This window comes from Pelobates fuscus, chromosome 7, assembly GCF_036172605.1.
Source record: "Pelobates fuscus isolate aPelFus1 chromosome 7, aPelFus1.pri, whole genome shotgun sequence".
NCBI classification, from domain to species: Eukaryota; Metazoa; Chordata; class Amphibia; order Anura; family Pelobatidae; genus Pelobates; species Pelobates fuscus.
In genome coordinates this window covers 57100271-57122667 of record NC_086323.1, presented here as the reverse complement: position 1 = coordinate 57122667, position 22397 = coordinate 57100271, and the positions used below count along the sequence as shown (strand labels likewise).

General features: G+C 37.0%; 1 protein-coding gene across 1 annotated transcript in view; it reads left to right on the top strand.

The window, feature by feature from the left end:
- Positions 1-1353: 1353 nt before the first annotated feature.
- LHX4 (LIM homeobox 4) overlaps positions 1354-22397 on the top strand; it is an 81227-nt gene continuing 60183 nt past the window's right edge. The window contains exon 1 of the mRNA XM_063427296.1: positions 1354-1429. Coding sequence (XP_063283366.1) covers positions 1354-1429 — 76 coding nt within the window. The remainder of the gene's footprint in view (positions 1430-22397) is intronic.

Sequence of the window (22397 nt, the reverse complement as noted above, 5' to 3'; positions counted from 1 at the left end):
AATGCCCATATAACTCCCATACAATGCCCATATAATGCCCATATAACTCCCATACAATGCCCATATAACTCCCATATAATACCCATATAATGCCCATATAACTCCCATACAATGCCCATATAATGCCCATATAACTCCCATACAATGCCCATATAATGCCCATATAACTCCCATACAATGCCCATATAATGCCCATATAACTCCCATACAATGCCCATATAATGCCCATATAAGTGCAGTACTGTACGTGTTAATTGCAGTGAGCAGTTTGTGGATTGTAGGACTGGTGGTCTCTAGAGCCATAACCCATTTCATTCCGTGCTATTCCAATAGGACCCCACTCTATTCTACTAATTAATTCATTTCAGGACCACAGAGCTGTCCTTTCCATGAGATTCCTACTATGCCAAGTTTTTACAGTGATTTCCAGCCTTCCCATTCCTATAAAATCTACTTTATTCCTGACAGTTTCTATAGAATGTTGCTTATGGTCCTGCTGATGATGGAGGTGAGCAGTCCTGAGAGTCTCATCATAGAATGTCCAGCACATGCCGCTCACCAAGACACCTGCTTTCTTCACAAGCCACGCCCCATCCCGCTGTTGAGCTTAGTGCCTTTGGAAGTGTGTCCATCGCAAACCACGCCCCTTTTCTAGGATAAACCACGTCCGCCTCAGTGTTCTACTCAGGACAAAGTGTGTCCACCTGGACACGCCCCTGCCGGCGGTGATTGGTGCGAAGGCGAGGTCTCCCTGCGGGCAGTGACGTCAGAGCTGGTCCTGCAGTGTGAATGAATCAAGCTGCCTGGGTCCTCAGCATCACTCCGGCTGGGAAGAGCTGCAGCATCACTGAGGCAGGATCTCAGCCTATCCTGGGACATCCTATCCAGCAGGAACCCAGCCTACCCAGGGACAGGACCAGGATCCCAGGAACCCCCAGGACAGCTCACCCCAGGCTAACCTGGGACACCAGCAGAACCCTGGACAGCATCAGCACCAGGAGCCCAACCTAACCTGGGACAGCATCAGCACCAGGAGCCCAACCTAACCTGGGACAGCATCACTGAGGGAGGAGCTCAGTCTAACCTGGGACAGCATCACTGAGGGAGGAGCTCAGTCTAACCTGGGACAGCATCACTGAAACAGAATCCCAGCTTAACCTGGGACAGAATCAGAACCAGGAGCCCAGCCTGGCCAGGCCACATCCACCTGGACCCCCCAAACACAGCCTCACACCCACCCTCATGGCTGAGGAGCAGCATCTGGATCTCCCTATGTACTCATTCCCAGCATAAAGAATATATATATATTTTATTTTGATATATATTTTTTCCTATCAGCTGCCTCTCAATAAAATGATGCAAAACTCAGCACTCACCACAGACGGTCCTGTCAAGGGGCTTCCAGAGATTCTTGGTCTGCCAATGCAACGTAAGGCATTTCATTTCTCTCATTGATTTAATAATAAAGAAATCTGGCAGAATGGGGATCCTAGGATGGTGCAGGGAGGGAGATGGTCAGTGTTGGGACATGAGGGGAAGGGAAGCGGTTTTCCTAACATTGTATCTGCAGACACAGTCCATGGGGTGCTTGTTAGACTGTCAGAGTAGGAGAATAGATGACAAGGAAGTAGATACACAACTGATGCAGAAATACAACTCCCATCATGCATTCCAAGCCTCAGAACTGGCAAAGCAGCTAGGGAGTTGTAGTTATGCAACAGCTGAAAATCTACTTTTTGGTCTCCCCTGTAGTAGGGGGTCTCAGCCTCAGTGGTTGGACAGTAGTGAGGTGAGATGGATGAGGGCTGCCTACATTAGCATCCTGTACTCTTAGAGATAAAGGATTTGCGCTAGAAAACATTAACCTCTCAAAAGTTTCCAAAACCCATTCTTACCTGATGCACTGTACAGATCTTCAACTATCTCTCTCACTGATAATGTGTTAGCAGCACACATACTGAGAAATATCAGCTGTTTATTCTCTGATAATGCCTGACTTTCATTTAGCTTTTATACAACTGAGTTTATTTTTTTTAATGTAATATTGAATATGATTTTTTTTATTGTATATTCTCTATAACGTTAGTTCGTTAACTGAGTTAATTCCATTTCTATGAATCATAAACTACATAGCTTTGTGCTGTATCATAAAAAGCCTGGACTGTTCAGTTAAAGATATATAAGTAATATTTGTCTTAAAACCATAATATATTGTAGTCACTGGGGTTATACAAAGAGAACACTTGTGTTCAAAGATTCTAAAAGTTGAGATGTCACCAGAAAAGCCAATTCAATGTTTCTGCTAATTGTTTACATTTTAGAACTTTGCAATAGAATTGTTTATAAATAACCTTCATCGAGTTCCAACTATTAGTACATAGCATCCAATACCGCAAACAAGGCTGAAGCCATTGAAAAATACATATAGAGCAGTTTGGGGAATTATTTTTCAGTTCTTGAAATGTTGTGTTGGATTTAATTATTACATGGCGTTTTATCACATCCTAGTCACTATACAATATACTGATTTAAGAGAGGGCCAGCTTAACCCTTCCAATGTATTATAAATGCTTTTTGGCATCGTGCTGTTAACATAATGATATATGTGTTACTTTTAGACACAGTTACTGTAATTCTTGCAGTCAATCGCAGTTCATTTAGGTATGTTACATTTTGCTTATAATGCTATGGGACTGCTTTGTGAATATATTTTATCCCATTGTATATAAAAGTATATAATATTGTTGCTTTTTTTTTTTTTTTTTTTAAATATATTGACATTTGGTTGATACTTGCTGGCTGTTGTATATTTTACCAAACAATATGGGCTTTCGTTTTCTCTTTTAAAATTATTTAGAAACTGGATTTATAAATGTAAATAGTATTAATAAAAGCTATAACTACAAAATATTAATTCTAGGGGAAAAATCTGGCATAAGATGGGGGAATGAAAAAGCCTTAAGGTAAAGGAACATTCTGCGAAAATAGTTTAAATACCAGCTATTTTTGCAGAATTGTCATTGTGTTAGATTTTATAATTTTTCAGTTTTTTCATTTATTTTTATTTTTCCCCCCACATTTCTGGCGGCTGATGGTAATTATTAACTAGTGTTTGCAAATATAAAAGAATTCCACCGATTGCCTTTTAAAAGTAAGAAAGGGGTTAAATCAAGGGCATTTATTGGTGTTTGAATGTATCTGAATATAATGCGCGAGAGTTTATTGTGGGAATATTCCTCGTGGATTTATAGTGTGCTTAACCTCTTCATTGCCGGGTTAATCAGAAGCACTGCATTAATTAAAATTGTTTACAAAATGATAAAATCCATCTGGCGCATAAAGGGGTTAAATGGTTGCTCAGATTCCCTATTATAGTGTAATAATGGAGTCATTTTTTAATCGCTATGTATTTCATGTCGTTACTATCATCTTAATCAATTAATTCACTGACCTTAAGTGATGAACTTTGCCACATTTTGCAGTTTATATAAAAATAGTGGAGTATGAGGATTAGTTGAGGATAGATAGATAGATAGATAGATAGATAGATAGATAGATAGATAGATAGATGGATAGATAGATAATATAGATAGATAGATAGATAGATAGATAGATAGATGGTAGGTGGGCACAGAGTATAGAATGGGCAGGTAGTGACAGGTAGGTAGATAATTAAGACATGTATAAACACATCAATCTGTACAACCTATTAATTGGATGCAAGATTTATTGATTGATAGATGTCTAGTGATCGTCAGATGTATGTCATATAAGTATATATTGATATTATTATAGCTCTTTCTACATGCAGTAGATGGATAGATAGATAGATAGATAGACAGATAATATTAATTTAGACATATAATAGATGCAGTCTATAAGTATCAATGTGTGTATCAATTATATATATATATGAACACACAATGTTAGTGTAATTTTAGAGAGAGAGAGAGTGTGTGTGTGTTTGTTTGTGTGTGTGTGTGTGTGTGTGTGTGTGTCTCTATAAAAAAAACACAAAAAAAAAAAAAAAAAACAGGTGATGTTTGTTTACCATCACTGCCCAGCAGCCCACCCCTGCTACTAGGATTCAAACAGAGACAAATGGATCTGTGGAGCTCAGTGGAAATTAGTTTCGGTGAATTCCAGCAATCATTTTCCATCCTATTTCCTTGGATATTAACCCAGAGGTGAAGAGCAGGCAGTTAAACCCATACATTAGCCTGGTGTGATCTTATTCTCTCCCTGCAATGTCCATAATCTATCTGAGTCTTCTCACCGCTCTATGTATCAATGCCAGCTATAGAATCGGACTTTTATTGTACTCATCGATGGGACATCTATTTCCTATATTTTATTAGCATTAACTGTACAGATAAAGATAAACGTAAATCAAGTAATAAAATAAATAACACACATTCATGTCAACATTTACCAAATTCGGATTTGTTTTCCGGCACCTGCTTGTATTTTCTTCAACTGAGTGAATTAAATACTTACTGTTAATAAATATGTCATTAAAATGATACCAGGTACTAGTAAATCTGACAAATATACCATTTATTCATGCAGTATACACACAGAACAGGTTTGGATAAAATATATCTAGAACAATGACAATGTATACCAGACATAAAAACAGACCTATATAAACACACCGCACGTACCCCATCCCTCTCCTTCTCTCCATAGCATAGTATACTTTAAATTATTACTATATAACTATGCATATATTAATATATTTATATACAATATAATGTATTTAGTATAATATATATATACAATATATATCTAGATTTATGTATTTATTTTTTTATTTTAAGCAAGTCCACATGTAAGCACACTTATTATATACATACACACACACACACACACAATATATGCATTACAAATATGCATTTAACTCACACAATGTGGACTCTGAATACAAATGATGTAAATGTCTGTTCACACATTGCTGCTTGTTTATCTGAGTGTGTTTTGTGTCAGCCCTGCACTGTGATAAATAATATGTACATATTAGTGAGTGCTCCTGCTTGCCCACACACAATGCTCCATCTACACTCCAAAAAATAAATTAAAAAATAGAATTATTAATCATTTTGCAGATGGAAATGAGGGAAATAGGGAAGTTTGAACACGTCCTATTTCCTTAAGTACGTCGGATTTACTCATTTACCTAATTATAATCTATTCATATATAATTGTAAGTTGACCCATTAATCGATCTATTCGTTTGCCTAATCAATAGCCCAACCATTACCTCCTCTATTCATTTAATATTTCTATGTCTCTGTTTACTAAATGCCTATTCATCTAATGGAGTAATTCATTGGATCTTACTGGCCATTGCAATATATTGAAGAATGGAGCAAATTCGATATTCTGTCTACATTCCACTAAAAAAAATTACTTTTTTTCCTCTCTGTCTACTGCCCAATCAGTCATCAATCTCTAACTACCTATGTATTAATGTGCCTTTATGTTGCCTGTATATTTTGTGTGTGCGTGCGTATACAATGTATACAATATTGTGTTCCAAATAACAAGCATTAGCAGACTCTCAGATCTCAGCAAGTTAATATAAACACAGTTTACTGATGGCAGTGTAAAACTACCTTCATAATTCTGAATAATGACCCTTCTGCTCTCAGCAATCCCAGCATAGAGTTCAGTGACCTTTTGTACAGCGCCATGGAATATGTTGGCGCTTTATAAATAAAAATAATAACCAATCATCGTGATCATCACTATAATCAGTGGCAGACTCACTCTCTACTTTTCCACTGGGTGAATTTCATTTGAAAATCATTCCTTATGTACTTAATAGCTATGGATATTAAGAATTCTCAGAGACCTATAGCCCTAACGGAAAATCCATCACTGTAAACTCTGTGACATATCCCAGCCCGCAGGATTTCTGTAAATCATGTGAACTGGGCTGTAGTATGACTGGACCAGTCTAAACAGCTGGGCTGTATTCTGAATATTCATAAAATGCACCATGCGTTTTAGGGGCTGGGTTTTTGGGGGCGTTGGGGGTGAAGAACAAAAACTATCATTTAACGTTTGTTGGTTATGTACGTTTCCCTTAATATTTAGTTTCATATTAAATCAATCTCCCAAGTTAGAAAAAATGGTTTTAACAAATTGCACACGAGTTGATAACCACTTGGGACCTGGTGTATGTCTAGTTGATAATATCAATTATCCTGGAATATCAACATAAAGGAATTATACATTATTCAATATTATATTGGGATATCCATAGGGATGATACATTATTATATATTGTATTGGGATATCTCTGGGAATTATAAATTATTCTATATTATATTGGGATATCTGTAGGTATGGTAAATTATTATATATTGTATTGGGATATCTATAGGAATGATAAATTATTCTATATTATATTGGGATATCTCTGGAGATGATAAATTATTATATATTATATTGGGATATGTACATGGATGATAAAGTATTATATTGGGATATCTATAGGAATGATAAATTATTATATATTATATTTGGAAATCTATAGGGATGATACATTATTATATATTATATTGGGATATTTATAGGGATGATAAATTATTATACACTATATTGGGATATCCATAGGGATGATAAATTATTATATATTATATTGGGATATCTATGGGGATGATACATTTTTATATATTGGGATATCTGTAGGTATGATAAATTATTATATATCATATTGGGATATCTCTGGGGATAATACATTATTATATATTATATTTGGAAATCTATAGGGATGATACATTATTATATATTATATTGGGATATCTATAGGAATGATACATTATTATATATTATATTTGGAAATCTATAGGGATGATACATTATTATATATTATATTGGGATATCTATAGGAATGATACATTATTATATATTATATTTGGAAATCTATAGGGATGATACATTATTATATATTATATTGGGATATTTATAGGGATGATAAATTATTATACACTATATTGGGATATCCATAGGGATGATAAATTATTATATATTATATTGGGATATCTCTGGGGATGATACTTTTCTATATATTATATTGGGATATCTATGGGGATGATACTTTTCTATATATTATATTGGGATATCTATAGGGATGATAAATTATAATACTTTATATTGGGATATTTATAGGGATGATAGGATATTATATATTATATTGGGATATATACATGTATTATGTTTTGGAATTATATATTTTTTTATATGAGAATATCTACAGAGATGATAAATTACTTTATACTGGGATAGGTAATGAAATTATAATGTATACTATAAAGTATTTTTTATTAGCATATCTGCATATATGGATATTAATTTGTAATAAAAGTTTATTTGATTATAACACAGATTTAGATTTTCTTTGGTTTATTTTGATATAGATTGGGATTATAAATATATTATCTAATATATTAAAATCTCTCTACTGGAAATCTAAATTAAATCTACATTATATTAAAAAATCTATTGGAATTATACATACATAGCTATATTTTGTTGAGATATCTATTGGAGAGATACATTTGTTATATCGGGATATATAATTTAATTATCAATTATAATATAAACATTATAATCATGATATCTATTGAAATATGTATTAATTGAGATAAGTATATGTTTTAATAGCAAGTCAAAGAATCACTTACCGTTTTATAACAGTGCAATAATGAGTTTATTAAACCATTTGTGCTTAATAAATCAATTTTTGCACTGGTAAAAACACGTTTTCTCAATTTTTATTTTCTCATAGACTTCCACAGGTAATAGTTTTGTCCTTCCAATTGTTTAAAGTTTTATTTAAGTTCCCCTTACCAAACAAACATCAGAAGGACCCTATAGGGTAGGTAATGTAGCATCAATTGAGGTAAAGTGTGTTGGTGATTATTTTTATTTATTTGTTGTTGGTATATTCCACCATATAGAACTGTGCTATAAATGTACATAATTAAATAAAATGATAATAATTCTGCTCCCTATCAATTCTAGTGTGGAGTGTGGGCGTGTGTATATTCCAGTCATATAATTTGTACAGCCTGTTCTAGCAGGGCAATGATATATAGCATTGCCAGCTGTGTCTGATTTAATGTGATCTCACTATCTCTGGGTTATATGATCTGAGTGATCTGGGGACACACTGTGCTTTATTCTATATTATACACTCCCTTATAACACAGTCATCATGTAATAAACGTTTAGTATGTTAATGGAGTATGCAGGATATATGTATAATGTGTTTAATTGATAAGAGTGACCAAATATGGGTTTATGAAATTTCATCAGATAGGTGTATGAAGAAGGTGGAATATTGTATATTCTCTGATTTAATTACATTAGAAATTTGAATATTCAGTAGCATCTGGCTATAGTACATTGATCATTGCGATATTTTCTATTATCTATTTATATCATATTAAACATTGGAATATTCTGTAGTATATGACTTAAATTAATTATACATTGGGATATTCTGTATTATCTTACTATACTACATAGAACATTGTACATTACTTAACAGGGTTATATGTCTGACATCTATTTATATATTCGATATGTGATATATTAATCTGGGGGATTATTATCTAATTCCATCGCTATTAGATATCTGTAATATGATTAGAGGTGCCAAATTCCTGGATATTATCTGATATAAGGTGTATGTTTTGCTATGTTTACATTATGTTTTGTATTAGCTGACTCGTTTATCTTTGATTACATGCAATAATAAAATGTGTTTCTTTGCTTTGTACATCTGCTTTGTACTTGCCTACCTGACATACATGTTATAAGAGAATATCCCATTCCTATGCCTTGCTCACATATATCTAATTTAATAATACATGTCTCCTTACCTTTCTCACATACATGTCATAATAAGATATGTTCCCTTGCCTTGCTCACATACATGTAATAAGATAATATGTTCCCTTGCCTTGCTCACATACATGTAATAATAAGATAGCATGTCTCTTTACATTGCTCACACATATGTAATAATAAGATAATATATGTCTCATTGCCTTGCTCACATGTAATAATAAGATAATATATGATACTGTCACCTTGCCTTGCTCACATACATGTCATAATAGGATAATATGTTCCCTTGCCTTGCTCACATACATGTAACAATAAGATAAAATGTCCCTTTACATTGATCACACATTTGTTTATATATGATAATATATGTTCCCTTGCCTTGCTCACATACATGTCATAATAAGATAATATGTTCCCTTGCCTTGCTCACATACATGTAATAATAAGATAATATGCTCACATACATGTCATAATAAGATAATATGTTCCCTTGCCTTGCTCACATACATGTAATAATAAGATAACATGTCCCTTTATATTGCTCACACATATGTAATATGATAATATATGTCCCCTTGCCTTGCTCACATACATGTAATAAGATAATATATTATATTAATGTCCCCTTACCTTGCTCACACACATGTAATAATAAGATAATATATGATAACAATGCCCCCTTACATTGCTCACTAATATATGATATTAATGTCCCCTTGCCTTGCTCACATAGATGTGATAATTAGATAATATATGCTAATATTGTTCCCTTGCCTTTCTCACATACATGTAATAATAAGATAATATATGATAATAATGTCCCCTTACCTTGCTCACACACATGTGATAATTAGATAATATATGCTAATATTATTCCCTTGCCTTTCTCACATACATGTAATAAGATAATATATGATAATAATGTCCCCTTACCTTGCTCACACACTCACATGTAATAATAAGATAATATATGATAATAATGCCCCCTTACCTTGCTCACACACACACATGTAATAATAATATAATATATGATAATAATGCCCCCTTACCTTGCTCACACATGTAATTAGAAGATAACATATGATAATAATGCCCCCTTACATTGCTCACATACATGTAATAAGATAATAAATGATAATAATGCCCCCTTACCTTGCTCACACACATGTAATAAGAAGATAATAAATGATAATAACCCCCCTTACCTTGCTCACACACATGTAATTAGAAGATAACATATGATAATAACCCCCCTTACCTTGCTCACACACATGTAATTAGAAGATAACATATGATAATAATGCCCCCTTACATTGCTCACACACATGCAATAAGAAGATAATATATGATAATAATGCCCCCTTACCTTGCTCACACACATGTAATAAGAAGATAACATATGATAATAATGCCCCCTTACATTGCTCACACACATGTAATTAGAAGATAATATATGATAATAATGCCCCCTTACCTTGCTCACACACATGTAATAATAAGATATGATAATAATGCCACCTTACCTTGCTCACGCACATGTAATAAGAAGATAATATATGATAATAATGCCCCCTTACCTTGCTCACACACATGTAATAATAAGATATGATAATAATGCCCCCTTACCTTGCTCACACACATGTAATAATAAGATATGATAATAATGCCCCCTTACCTTGCTCACGCACATGTAATAAGAAGATAATATATGATAATAATGCCCCCTTACCTTGCTCACACACACACATGTAATAATAATATAATATATGATAATAATGCCCCCTTACCTTGCTCACACATGTAATTAGAAGATAACATATGATAATAATGCCCCCTTACATTGCTCACATACATGTAATAATAAGATAATAAATGATAATAATGCCCCCTTACCTTGCTCACACACATGTAATAAGAAGATAATATATGATAATAACCCCCCTTACCTTGCTCACACACATGTAATTAGAAGATAACATATGATAATAATGCCCCCTTACATTGCTCACACACATGTAATTAGAAGATAATATATGATAATAATGCCCCCTTACCTTGCTCACACACATGTAATAAGAAGATAATATATGATAATAATGCCCCCTTACCTTGCTCACACACATGTAATAATAAGATATGATAATAATGCCCCCTTACCTTGCTCACACACATGTAATAAGAAGATAATATATGATAATAATGCCCCCTTACATTGCTCACACACATGTAATTAGAAGATAATTTATGATAATAATGCCCCCTTACCTTGCTCACACACATGTAATAATAAGATATGATAATAATGCCCCCTTACCTTGCTCACGCACATGTAATAAGAAGATAATATATGATAATAATGCCCCCTTACCTTGCTCACACACATGTAATAATAAGATATGATAATAATGCCCCCTTACCTTGCTCACACACATGTAATAATAAGATATGATAATAATGCCCCCTTACCTTGCTCACACACATGTAATAATAAGATATGATAATAATGCCCCCTTACCTTGCTCACACACATGTAATAAGAAGATAATATATGATAATAATGCCCCCTTACCTTGCTCACACACATGTAATAAGAAGATAATATATGATAATAATGCCCCCTTACATTGCTCACACACATGTAATAAGAAGATAATATATGATAATAATGCCCCCTTACCTTGCTCACACACATGTAATAAGAAGATTATATGTGATAATAATGTCCCCTTGCATTGCTCACATACATTTCGTGCTATTACTATGAACTCACCTCAAGCAAGGTTCGAATAATTCCCCTTTTTATTAAGCATTTCATGTCTGGTAATTCATTGGTTTTAATTCAATCTCTGAGTTTATTGCATGGCTGAGTAGTCTGACTTTATTGTGTAAAGCAATTCATCTCTATATACAGAAGGACAGTGAGAGAGATAATACGGTAAAAACCTAAATGAACGAGTGGAATAATAAAGCTCGCTGTTTACATGGGTTGGGTTTATTTAGCTTCGCTTATTGCACAGGCTAAGTAGGAGTATTTTTACCTTCATTTACTACATATGGTGTGCAGGGCGTATCTTTATCCTCATGTATTACATAGGGTGTTATTAAACAGAGTGTGCATTTATCTTCACTTATTACATAGGGAGTACAGATGGTAAATGTATCTTCACTTATTACATAGGGAGTACAGATGGTATAGTTATCTTCACTTATTACATAGGGAGTACTGATGGTATATTTATCTTCACTTATTACATGGGTTATTATTATGCGTCTGTCTATCGCTCATCTATCTATCTTTGTACATAGACAAACATGTGCTTTGTCAAAGAATATAAAATGTATAAATATGCATGCAAACCTAAATTAATGGCAGATCCGTATGTCTGTGTAGTTAAGGATTTATAAATAATGGACATGCAGATAAACAGATATTTCTATCCAGATGGATGGCAGTCTCTGGAATTCTCAGAGATTGATGTCCTCTGCCCTGGGTCTATGACAGTCTCTAAATCTCACATCGGTCCCACGAATTAGCTGATTGTATTATTAATTCAGTGAGGATTTTCTGCAATTCTGTTTGAGCTCCAACACCAGAATTTCAGTAAAAATCATAGAAAGAGATAGATAAATAGAGAGAGAGAGAGAGAGAGAGAGAGATAGAAAGAGAGAGAGAGAGAGCGAGCTAGGGAGAGAGAGAAAGAGAGAGAGAGATAGGTAGAGAGAGTGATAGAGAGAGAGAGATATAGCTAGAGAGGGGGAGAGAGAGAGAGAGGGATAGCTAGGGGGAGAGAGAGAGAGAGAGATAGAGAGAGAGATAGATAGAAAGAGAGAGAGAGAGAGAGAGAGCTAGGGAGAGAGAGAGAGAGATAGAGATAGATAGAGAGAGAGAGAGATAGCTAGGGGGGGAGAGAGAAAGAGAGAGAGAGAGATACATTTTCTGCAATACTGTTTGAGCTACAACCCCAGCATTTCAGTAAAATCGTAGGTAGATAGATAGATAGATTAATAAATAAAGTTCAGGTAGTGACAGGTAGGTAGATAATTAAGACATGTATAAATACATTAATCTGTACAACCTATGAATTGGATTCAAGATTTCTTGATTGATAGATGCCTGTCAGATGTTATAGGTATATGCTGATATTATTATAATATATATATTATATTATTGCTGCCTTAAGTGAGTACATGTAGCAATGTGTTATGATTATTTGAGGTGTTCAATTTGGAGTTTCCAGTTTACACACTGACTATAATAAACATCTCTTCTTGCAGATCATAACATAAATATTAGAAACCTGTTTTATGTTATACATGTAACCATTCCAACATAGAATTAGGATTTTAAATTTGATAAACAAAACACCCCATCACACAATTGTGTAAAGACAATTGAACACACTGTAACATCTTAATAAAATATCCCACTGCTGCTTTAAATGTAATGTTACATTAGGCTTAAATGTAGCATGACATTTATTAAATGTTAGATTGTCAGTCCTTGGTCTTGTGTGTAGCTATCTCATTATCTCAGGAATTTATTCACTAATTTGGGAATTGTAGTCAATTGACATTTCAGGAAATTTCAGATTGTAGTAAAATAGACCAGACTGGGGTTGGCTCCTTGTCACCTTGATACAGTCAATGGACATTGTTTTATGTCAAATTGAAAATAAAGATTATTTTGCAGATAACAAACTAGGCAAGTGTATCATATAAACCAGGGGTAAACAACCTTCTGCACTCCAGATGTTCTGGACTACATCTCCCATAATGCTCCTAACAGCTATAATGCATCATGGGAGATGTAGTTCACAACATATGGAGTGTAGAAGGTTCCCTAACATCTAATATAAACTACAGGATTATTATTAGTATTAATATTAATTTATGGACCGCCATCACATTTCATAGCACTATATACAACCACAGAATATTAAAACACAATTTTAACCAGGGCATGGACTATTCAGACACAATTTAAAAAAAACATATATATATATATTTTTTTAAATGTAAGGTGTGTCAAAGAACATTTGTCAGTAGTGAATGTTTCCCCTAATCTTTTTGTTCTTTTTTCTTCTTCTTATTTTGCACCATAACCATCTAAAACCAAGAAAGTGAAATGAATTGCACTATTGTAACAAACAGTTCATGAAAACGAGTAGGTAAATACTTGCTGCACAAAACATAAAAAAAAAGTTAGTTTATTTATAATCTGTTCAGCCAACATACTAATGGGTGAATACATGTGTTATAAAATCTACAAAAAAATGACTATTGGATTAGAAAATGACTAATATTTACTATTACATTTCATACTATAATATAATAATTCATACTATGAGTCTGTTCAGCATGTCATAAGTATAGGGGGGAAATACAACTTTAACCAAAATGAAAAATAGCTGGATAAACCGGCTTTTACTGACACTAAACGCACTTGTGATGTTCACTGCCTTCGAAGTAATGTACATTAGTAGCCAACATGTCAATCTAAGCTGATAAAGAACAGTCATCTAGACTTTACAGGAAGATTGTTACAATTTCTTTTTTTTTATTATGTGCCTTTGGAAGCAATGAGCTAGCTGCCTGTGGGCAATCATTTAGAAATAAATAAGGAAGCTTGAGGGGGTTATGTATAAAAATTGTTGCGCCACGTTTAATTTCGCACAATTGTTTTATGTATAAAACTGTTTCTCCACATTCATTCATTGGGGATTTGTTTTTCGGCTTTTTCAGTAATGTGACGAAATAATGTGTCTCTCTGCAACTTTTTGTTATGATTTTACCATTGATTACATTCACAATATAAGACGCCGAATGAGTAATATCACTTGGGAAAAAATATGTGGAAATAAAAGGTACATACTACATTGACAGCGCCACTATTTAAAATGACAGAAAAATGGCACACGACAAAACAGTAGTGAAGGGCACAAACAAGTAAAATGTGGAACAAGGGATAGGAAATGGAAGAAGGAAAGAAATGTAGTTATGGGACAATGTTTTTTTGTTTTTTTTATGTATGTTTGTTAGCGTGAGTGAGTGAGACTTATTTTTTTTTTTTTGCAAAATTAAAATAGATAACTGAAATAGTAAAGTGAAGTAAAGGTAGAAAAGATAAGTAAAGATGAAAATCGTGAAGATTAATGATAGAAATTAACAAATGATGAACATGGTATGGAAGAAAAAAATTAATTGAGTAATGGAGATACACATACCTAGCTCTGATGTTTAAGGAAAAAAAAAGAAAAAGAAAGAATTTAAAAAACAAGTAACATGTGACACAGATGACAGAAAATATTGTCTCAAACTGAAAATATGGCAAATTTATGGCATGAAAACAGACAAGCATATTTTTTTTTATAAATCAACCCTGAAACTGTGATGGGGAGAAAATCACTATTAACCAAGGCAGTACTACATACTTAACACAAACCCAATTTGCTAGGCCCAGGAATAAGTAACACACCCCTGTACAGCAGTTGTTGTTTGTGGCTGGGTCTGAAGTACAGCCCTTCTCCCTTTATTGATGTGCCAGAGAAGGCCTACAGGGAGAGAGAATCACTAGCCCTAACCCTGTTTGCAGAACTTCAGGCGGAGGGGTTTAATGGCAGAGCTCTCTGCAAATAGTAGTTGGTGCCAGGAAGTATAAGATTCATTCATTACAAATAGTAATATATATATATATATTGAAACTTAGCTCATCATTATAAAATGTATGTATTATTGATATCAATTTGCAGTCCTCTGCTACTAGCCAGGCCTTAAAAGTTACACTATAGCATACCGTCCAAGGGTGAATTTCAGCTTGCCAATTGCTAGCGGTTAGTGGCTAGTGTAGCACTGCTATAATGGACAGCAATTAAACATAGAATACCCTCTGCTTTGATGAAATATATCTGCTTTAATGTTTGTTAATCAGTGTTTCTATTTCTTCTTATAATTTGCAATGTTTTCCCTGGATTTGGCTTCTGTGAACTGGATATTGATTTCATTTTCTACATTTTGTGTGTAAATTTAAAAGAAAACAAAGCCATCCATATTTTTTAATGTTTTTTTTCTCAACGGTGTGCATTTCAGAGAGGTGTCTGTTAATTTTTAAAAAATCAGCAATAACCTTCCATCACTTTCTGTTGACACGGGGATAAATGTATGATTTTGCTCCAGAATAGCCCAGGCTCTTACCTTTGTGTCCCACCCTCTTTATTCCTAAATATTTGTCATTACCCCAGATTGTCTTGTTGGCCAGCTGTATGTCTATAGACAGAGGTCTCTTGGAATATTGGCGAGAGCAGAGATTACACAGCAGTTTGTGTTGGCTGTTCTGTCTACCCAGAGCTGCTCATGCAGAGAGAATTATACAGAATAATCAGTTCTAGAACAGGTAGCTGCTGTACCGAACCAGTGATGTGACACGATGGCCATCTGACACCTGCAGCTTCATGTTTCACATGCTGTGTACATCATCATATATATTAACAGTATAGAGGCTATGGGTATAGAGAGGCTATGGCAGCTGTAGGACTGTGTACACTGAATGTGCCAGGCATGGCAGGAAGGTTTGCAACAACATTATTAGATCATCATCTGTTGAGGATAAATGTCACAATAAAATTTGAGTAAATCGTTTTCTCTTCAACAAAAACTTGGTGTGTTTGTATGTTCTAAAGGGGCGCACCAAGTACCCTATCTGCACAGCTCGCTTATATATAGCACCAAAAGTGTTTGGTGATACACAGCGAAATCCCACTTATCGTCAAAAATATTTTGTAATCAGGATGAAGAGGGTTAGGCTTCCTCATATGATGTCCCAAGAAGAGGGTAGGCTTTGGGTTCTGGAAAATCTTCTGGTTTTGGTCAAACTGTTTAAAAATGGTATGGGCACGCATAGAGCACTTGTACCTATAGGCATGCGCACAGGTGTACCAGGAATACCCAAACATACCCCTTTTCACTGATAAATGTCCTTTCTGTCCCCCTGCTTAGGTGTCTAAGGGCAGTTTTGCAAGAGTTTGGGTTAACTTTCTATGTTCTTCAAGAAAAAATCCTGACTGACTGTACACACAGTTTCTGTATTTTTGTCTACGTTAACCACTTCAATATGTACAATAAGCTGTGGTGGTTATGGTGTTTGGAGAGTCCCTTTAACCCCTTAAGGATACATGACTGTAATATTCCGTCATGATTCCCTTTTATTTCTGACACTGTGTCCTTATGGGGTTAATTATTTGGTACGTATTATACAATTTAGGTATTAATGAGCTTATCTTTTATTAAGAATAACGAGAATTCAAAGAGAATTTCAAATCTAAGGCCTGAGTAGCTGAATTTTCCCAGTTCGGTTATTTTGACCTTAAATTTTAAATTCCCTTTAAATTTTACCTTGAATTCTCACTTTTTTGAATAACCCTGTAAATATTAAATACTCGGAATTCAGCAGGGAACTGGAATTTCCTGGTGAAAAATGATGTGTTCAAAGCTTATATTATATATTCCCTACTACTTTGACCAATAAATGGGGACAGTGGAAAACTGAAATAACTGAAATAAAATACCCTGTATATATATATATACACACTTTTTCAGTGTGTCTTTCTCTGGCTCTGCCTCTTCTCCCCAACCCTTCTCTGTTGGAGTTCCCCAAGGTTCTGTCCTTGGTTCCCTACTGTTCTCTATCTATACTGCCTCCCTTGGTAAACTCATCAGCTCATTTGGCTTCCGTTATCATTTCTATGCGGATGACACACAAATCTACCTGACCTCTCCTGATCTCTCTCCGCCCATCTTGACTCGTGTCTCTGACTGCCTATCTTCGATTTCCAACTGGATGGGTGCTCACTGCCTTAAACTCAACCTGTCCAAAACAGAACTTCTGGTCTTTCCTCCCTCAAGTGTTGCTACTCCTGTGTCTGTCTCCCTCCAAGTCAACGGCGCCACCATCACCTCTACCTCGCAGGCTCGCTGCCTAGGTGTTCTCTTTGACTCCGACCTCTCCTTCACCCCTCATGTCCAGTCGCTCGCCAAATCCTGCTGCTTCCATCTCAAAAACATAGCTTGCCTCCACCCCTATTTAACACCAGACGCGGCTAAGGTGCTAGTCCATGCTGTTGTTCTTTCTCGCCTTGACTACTGCAATCCCCTTCTCAGTGGTCTTATGTGTTCCCAGATTGCACCGCTGCAATCTATAATGAATGAGGCAGCAAGGCTAATTTTCCTGTCCGCTCGCACCTCCCACACCTCCCCCCTCTGTCAGTCCCTACATTGGCTTCCAGTTAGATATAGGGCTCAATTTAAGATTCTGGTGTTTGCTTACAAGTCCCTACGCTCTGCCGAAGACCTACGTCTAGCCTCTATCCGTATTCCCACATCTGATGCTCGCCTCTAAGACTTCTCCAGGGCTGCATCTTTTCTGTGGAATTCCCTTACCTTCTCCGTTAGACTTTCCCCCAGTCTTCTGTCCTTCAAAAAATCTTTGAAAACACACTTCTTCAGGAAAGCATTTCATCTAAACTGTTAGTGGGTTTTCATCCCATGACTTCTCTCCTGCAACTGTCAAAATAACCTACTAAGTTCTCAGTGATTACTTTGCTAGCAACCTATTTAATTACCTCTACTTATACCCTTTGTGTCACTCAGGGCTGGTGCAAGGATTTTTGCCGCCCTAGGCAAAAGTAAAGTTTGCCGCCCCACTCTCCCCCATATGACATCACAATGCCCCACCCATATGATCTGCCATGTTAACTAACGCAAGTGCTGCAGTGCCGCCGTGTTTACATTAAAAGGCCTGCAGGGACAGGCTATAGACACCAGAACCACTACATTAAGCTGAAGTGGTTCTGGGGACTATAGTGTTTCTTTAATGTGAGGTAAATTAGAGATTAGTGCCACGAATAATATACTAGATTGCCTACTTCCAACCAGATGAGGATGATGATGGGCTCTAGCTGCAGTCTGGCTCCACTGGTCTGGTGTAGAACAGGCTCTCTGAAGGCTGTTTGTAACTGTGGTCACAAAAATCAATGTTCTGGGAGAACGGGAAGCAGCTCCATTTTTTTTAATGCCCTTTACACAGCTCAAGGTTTGGGTCCCAGGGTCCACCTTCATGTTCCACCAATGAGTTTGTTCACAAGAGGTGGAGTAGGGGATGTCCTGATGTGTGTAAGGAATGCATTGTGGGAATCTGTGTTTGTATGTGTAAGGGCTGCAAGGTGTGTTTCTGTGTATGTACGGGATGCAGTGTGTGCGCCTGTAAGGGGTGCATTGAGTGTGTGTAAGGGTTGCACTGCTTGTGTGTGTGTGTGTGTGTGTGTGTGTCTGTGTGTGTAATGCATTGTGTTTTTCTGTGTGCAAGGGGTGCATTGTCTTTGTGTGTAAGGGGTGCATTGTGATGTCAATCTCTCCCCCCTCCATTGTCACTCTCTTCTCCCCCTCTCCCTCCCTTGTCACTCTCTTCTCCCCCCTTGTCCCTCTCTTCTCCCTCCCTCCCTTGTCACTCTCTTCTCCCCTGCTGGTCCCTCTCTTCTCCTCCCTCCCTTGTCACTCTCGTCTCCCCCGTTGTCACTCTCTTCTCCCCTCCCAACCCCGTCAATTCCCCTCCCTGTCAATTTCTTCCCCCCCTTTCAATTTATTCCCCCCACCCTCCCTGTCAATGTATCCCCCCCACCCTGCCTGTCCATTTATCCCCCCTCTCTGTCCATTTATCCCCCCCTGTCAATTTATTACCCCCCTGTCCATTTATTGCCCCTCCCTCCCTGTCAATGTATTACTTCCCCCTCCCTCCCTGTCAATTTATTCCCCCCACCCTGCCTGTCAATTTATCCCGCCCCCCTGTCCATTCATTACCCCCCTGTCCATTTATTACCCCCCCTCCCTGTCCATTTATTACCCCCCTCCCTGTCCATTTATTACCCCCTGTCCATTTATTCCCCCTCCCTCCCTGTCAATTTATTACTTCCCCTCCCTCCCTGTCAATGTATTACCCCCCTATTCCATTTATTTCCTTCCCCTCCCTTTCCATTTATTCCCCCCTTTCCCTTTCCATTTATTCACCCCCCCCCCACTCCCTTTACATTTATTCCCCCCCACCCTCCCCTACCTATGTTGTAGCGTGGCCGAGCCCTGTATGGTCCGCGGGTACAGGGAGCTCCCTCAGCGCTCCCTCCTGTCACTCACTCACTGTAGCGTGGCTGAGCCCTGTATGGTCCGCGGGTACAGGGAGCTCCCTCAGCGCTCCCTCCTGTCACTCCCTCACTGTAGCGTGGCCGAGCCCTGTATGGTCCGCGGGTACAGGGAGCATCTGTTTCCTGTACCCGGCTGGACTAAAAGGAAGTGCACACTCAGTGTTCACTTCCTGTTAGTCCGGCCGGGTACAGGAGACAGATGCTCCCTGTACCCGCGGACCATACAGGGCTCGGCCACGCTACAGTGAGGGAGTGACAGGAGGGAGCGCTGAGCGCTTCCCTCCTGTCAGCCCCTCTCCTCTGGCTGCGCCCGGGCGGTGAGCCCTCATGGACGCACCAGCCCGGGCAAAGCTGCAGCCGCCTGAGGCTCTCTGCCTAGTCCGCCTTACAGGTAGCGCCGGCCCTGGTGTCACTATACCCCACTCCCTCTAGCATGTAAGCTCATTGAGCAGAGCCCTCTACCTCTCTGTTCCTGTACGTTCATTTGTCTGGTTACAATTACGTGTCTGTTAGTGCACTCATTGTACAGCGCTATGGAATTTGCAGGCACTATATAAATAATAAAAATAATAATAAAAATAATAATAATATATATATATATATTCTCTCTCTTTCTCTCTTTCTCTCTATATAATTTTTTCTCTTTCGCAAAAAAAAACAACAAATAAGTCTCACTCACTCACGCTAACAAACATACATAAAATAATTTTTCACTTTGCATTGCTACTGAACAACAATATAGGTAACCGTGTTTTTTTCTTTTATCGTTCTATTGCTGGCTACCCATCCTGTTTCAAAAATCTAAGTTTAGATTGACTGTGTGATAAATCATTTACTAAACTGATGATAGCACTCCTGGCACAAGTTTTATACGTGTCGTTGAGGGTTCTGCTGTGTTTTTATTTTCTCTTTCAATCATGATTTTTTTTTTCTTATTAGTTTGTTCTTCATAAGTCCTCCCTTTCATAATGCGGATGTCATGACATGGTTTAAAGGAGCACACTGCTTATGGCAAAGGATCCGTACTGCTATACAATGTTTAGCAAGCATCACTTACCTTCTGGTTGGTGAGAGATCATTATATTCTGCACCACACCAGTACAAGTATAAGAAAGTGTGTGTCTATTTTTTTTAAAATTTGTTTTTGAATGCATTCTCTAAGAAAAACATAAAAAATAATGGGTCATCCAGCCTCAAGAGTCCCTTTAAAAACTTTGTGTATTAATACAAGGTCGCATTGCTATGACTTTGCAGTCAACCAGCCCAATGTCAGGTGAAATAATCAATTCAGTTATTAGTCAACTCATTTATTCCTTAACCCCTTAAGGACCAAACTTCTGGAATAAAAGGGAATCATGACATGTCACACATGTCATGTGTCCTTAAGGGGTTAAAGGATAGTCAGTTGCATACTTACCATTTGTAACCAGCATTAACCACTGGGCTCATTTGAAGTTGAAATTATAGCTGACTTGCTATTACACATACATTGCAAACTTGCTATTAAAAATCTGAATGCTTAAATCTATACAAAAATAGCTTAATCTGAAAAATTCTCCAACTTAACTATAGTCATAATTCAGTTATTTTAGCCTAAAATTTGCTTTTCAAATGTGTGAATAAATTCCTGGGCTACCTGCCAATCAAACAGGCCGGCTAACTACCAGCGGACTATGCAGGCAGCACTGCTTAAAGGGATTCTCTAGTGCCAGGAAAACAAACCCATTTTCTGGCACTGTAGAATCTTGTTAAGCAGCGCTGACCCCCATCCCACTTCGCTAAAGGGGTTACAGCCCCTTCAGTCACTCACTTGAATCCAGTGCCGATGTCCCTCAGCGCTGGGTCCTGATCCACCCACGCTCCTCCCCCACTAACGTCAGCCAGCGGAGGAGACCTAATGCGCATGCGCGGCAATGGAGGCACGCGCATTAGGATTTCCCCATAGGAAAGCATTATTCAATGCTTTCCTATGGGAATTCCGGTGACGCTGGAAGTCCTCATGCATAGCGTGAGGACGTCCAGCTTCCGTTAGACTACCAAAGATCGTCTAAGCACCCGCAAGTCCATCTAGTGGCTGTCTTGTAGACAACCACTAGGAGGACTTAACCCTGCAGGGTAATTATTGCAGTTTCTCAGAAACTGCAATAAATACCATTGTGGGTATAAGTGACATGGGACATTGCACCCAGACCCCTTCAATGAGCTGAACTGGTCTGGCTCCCTACAGTGTCCCTCTAAGCACTCTGAGACAGCACTGTTTGAGTATGAACGCATCTAACGATGTGTTCCCTGTATGCTTTTTTTTTTTTATTATTATTCTTTATTTTGGTGGTGCATAACAAAGACATG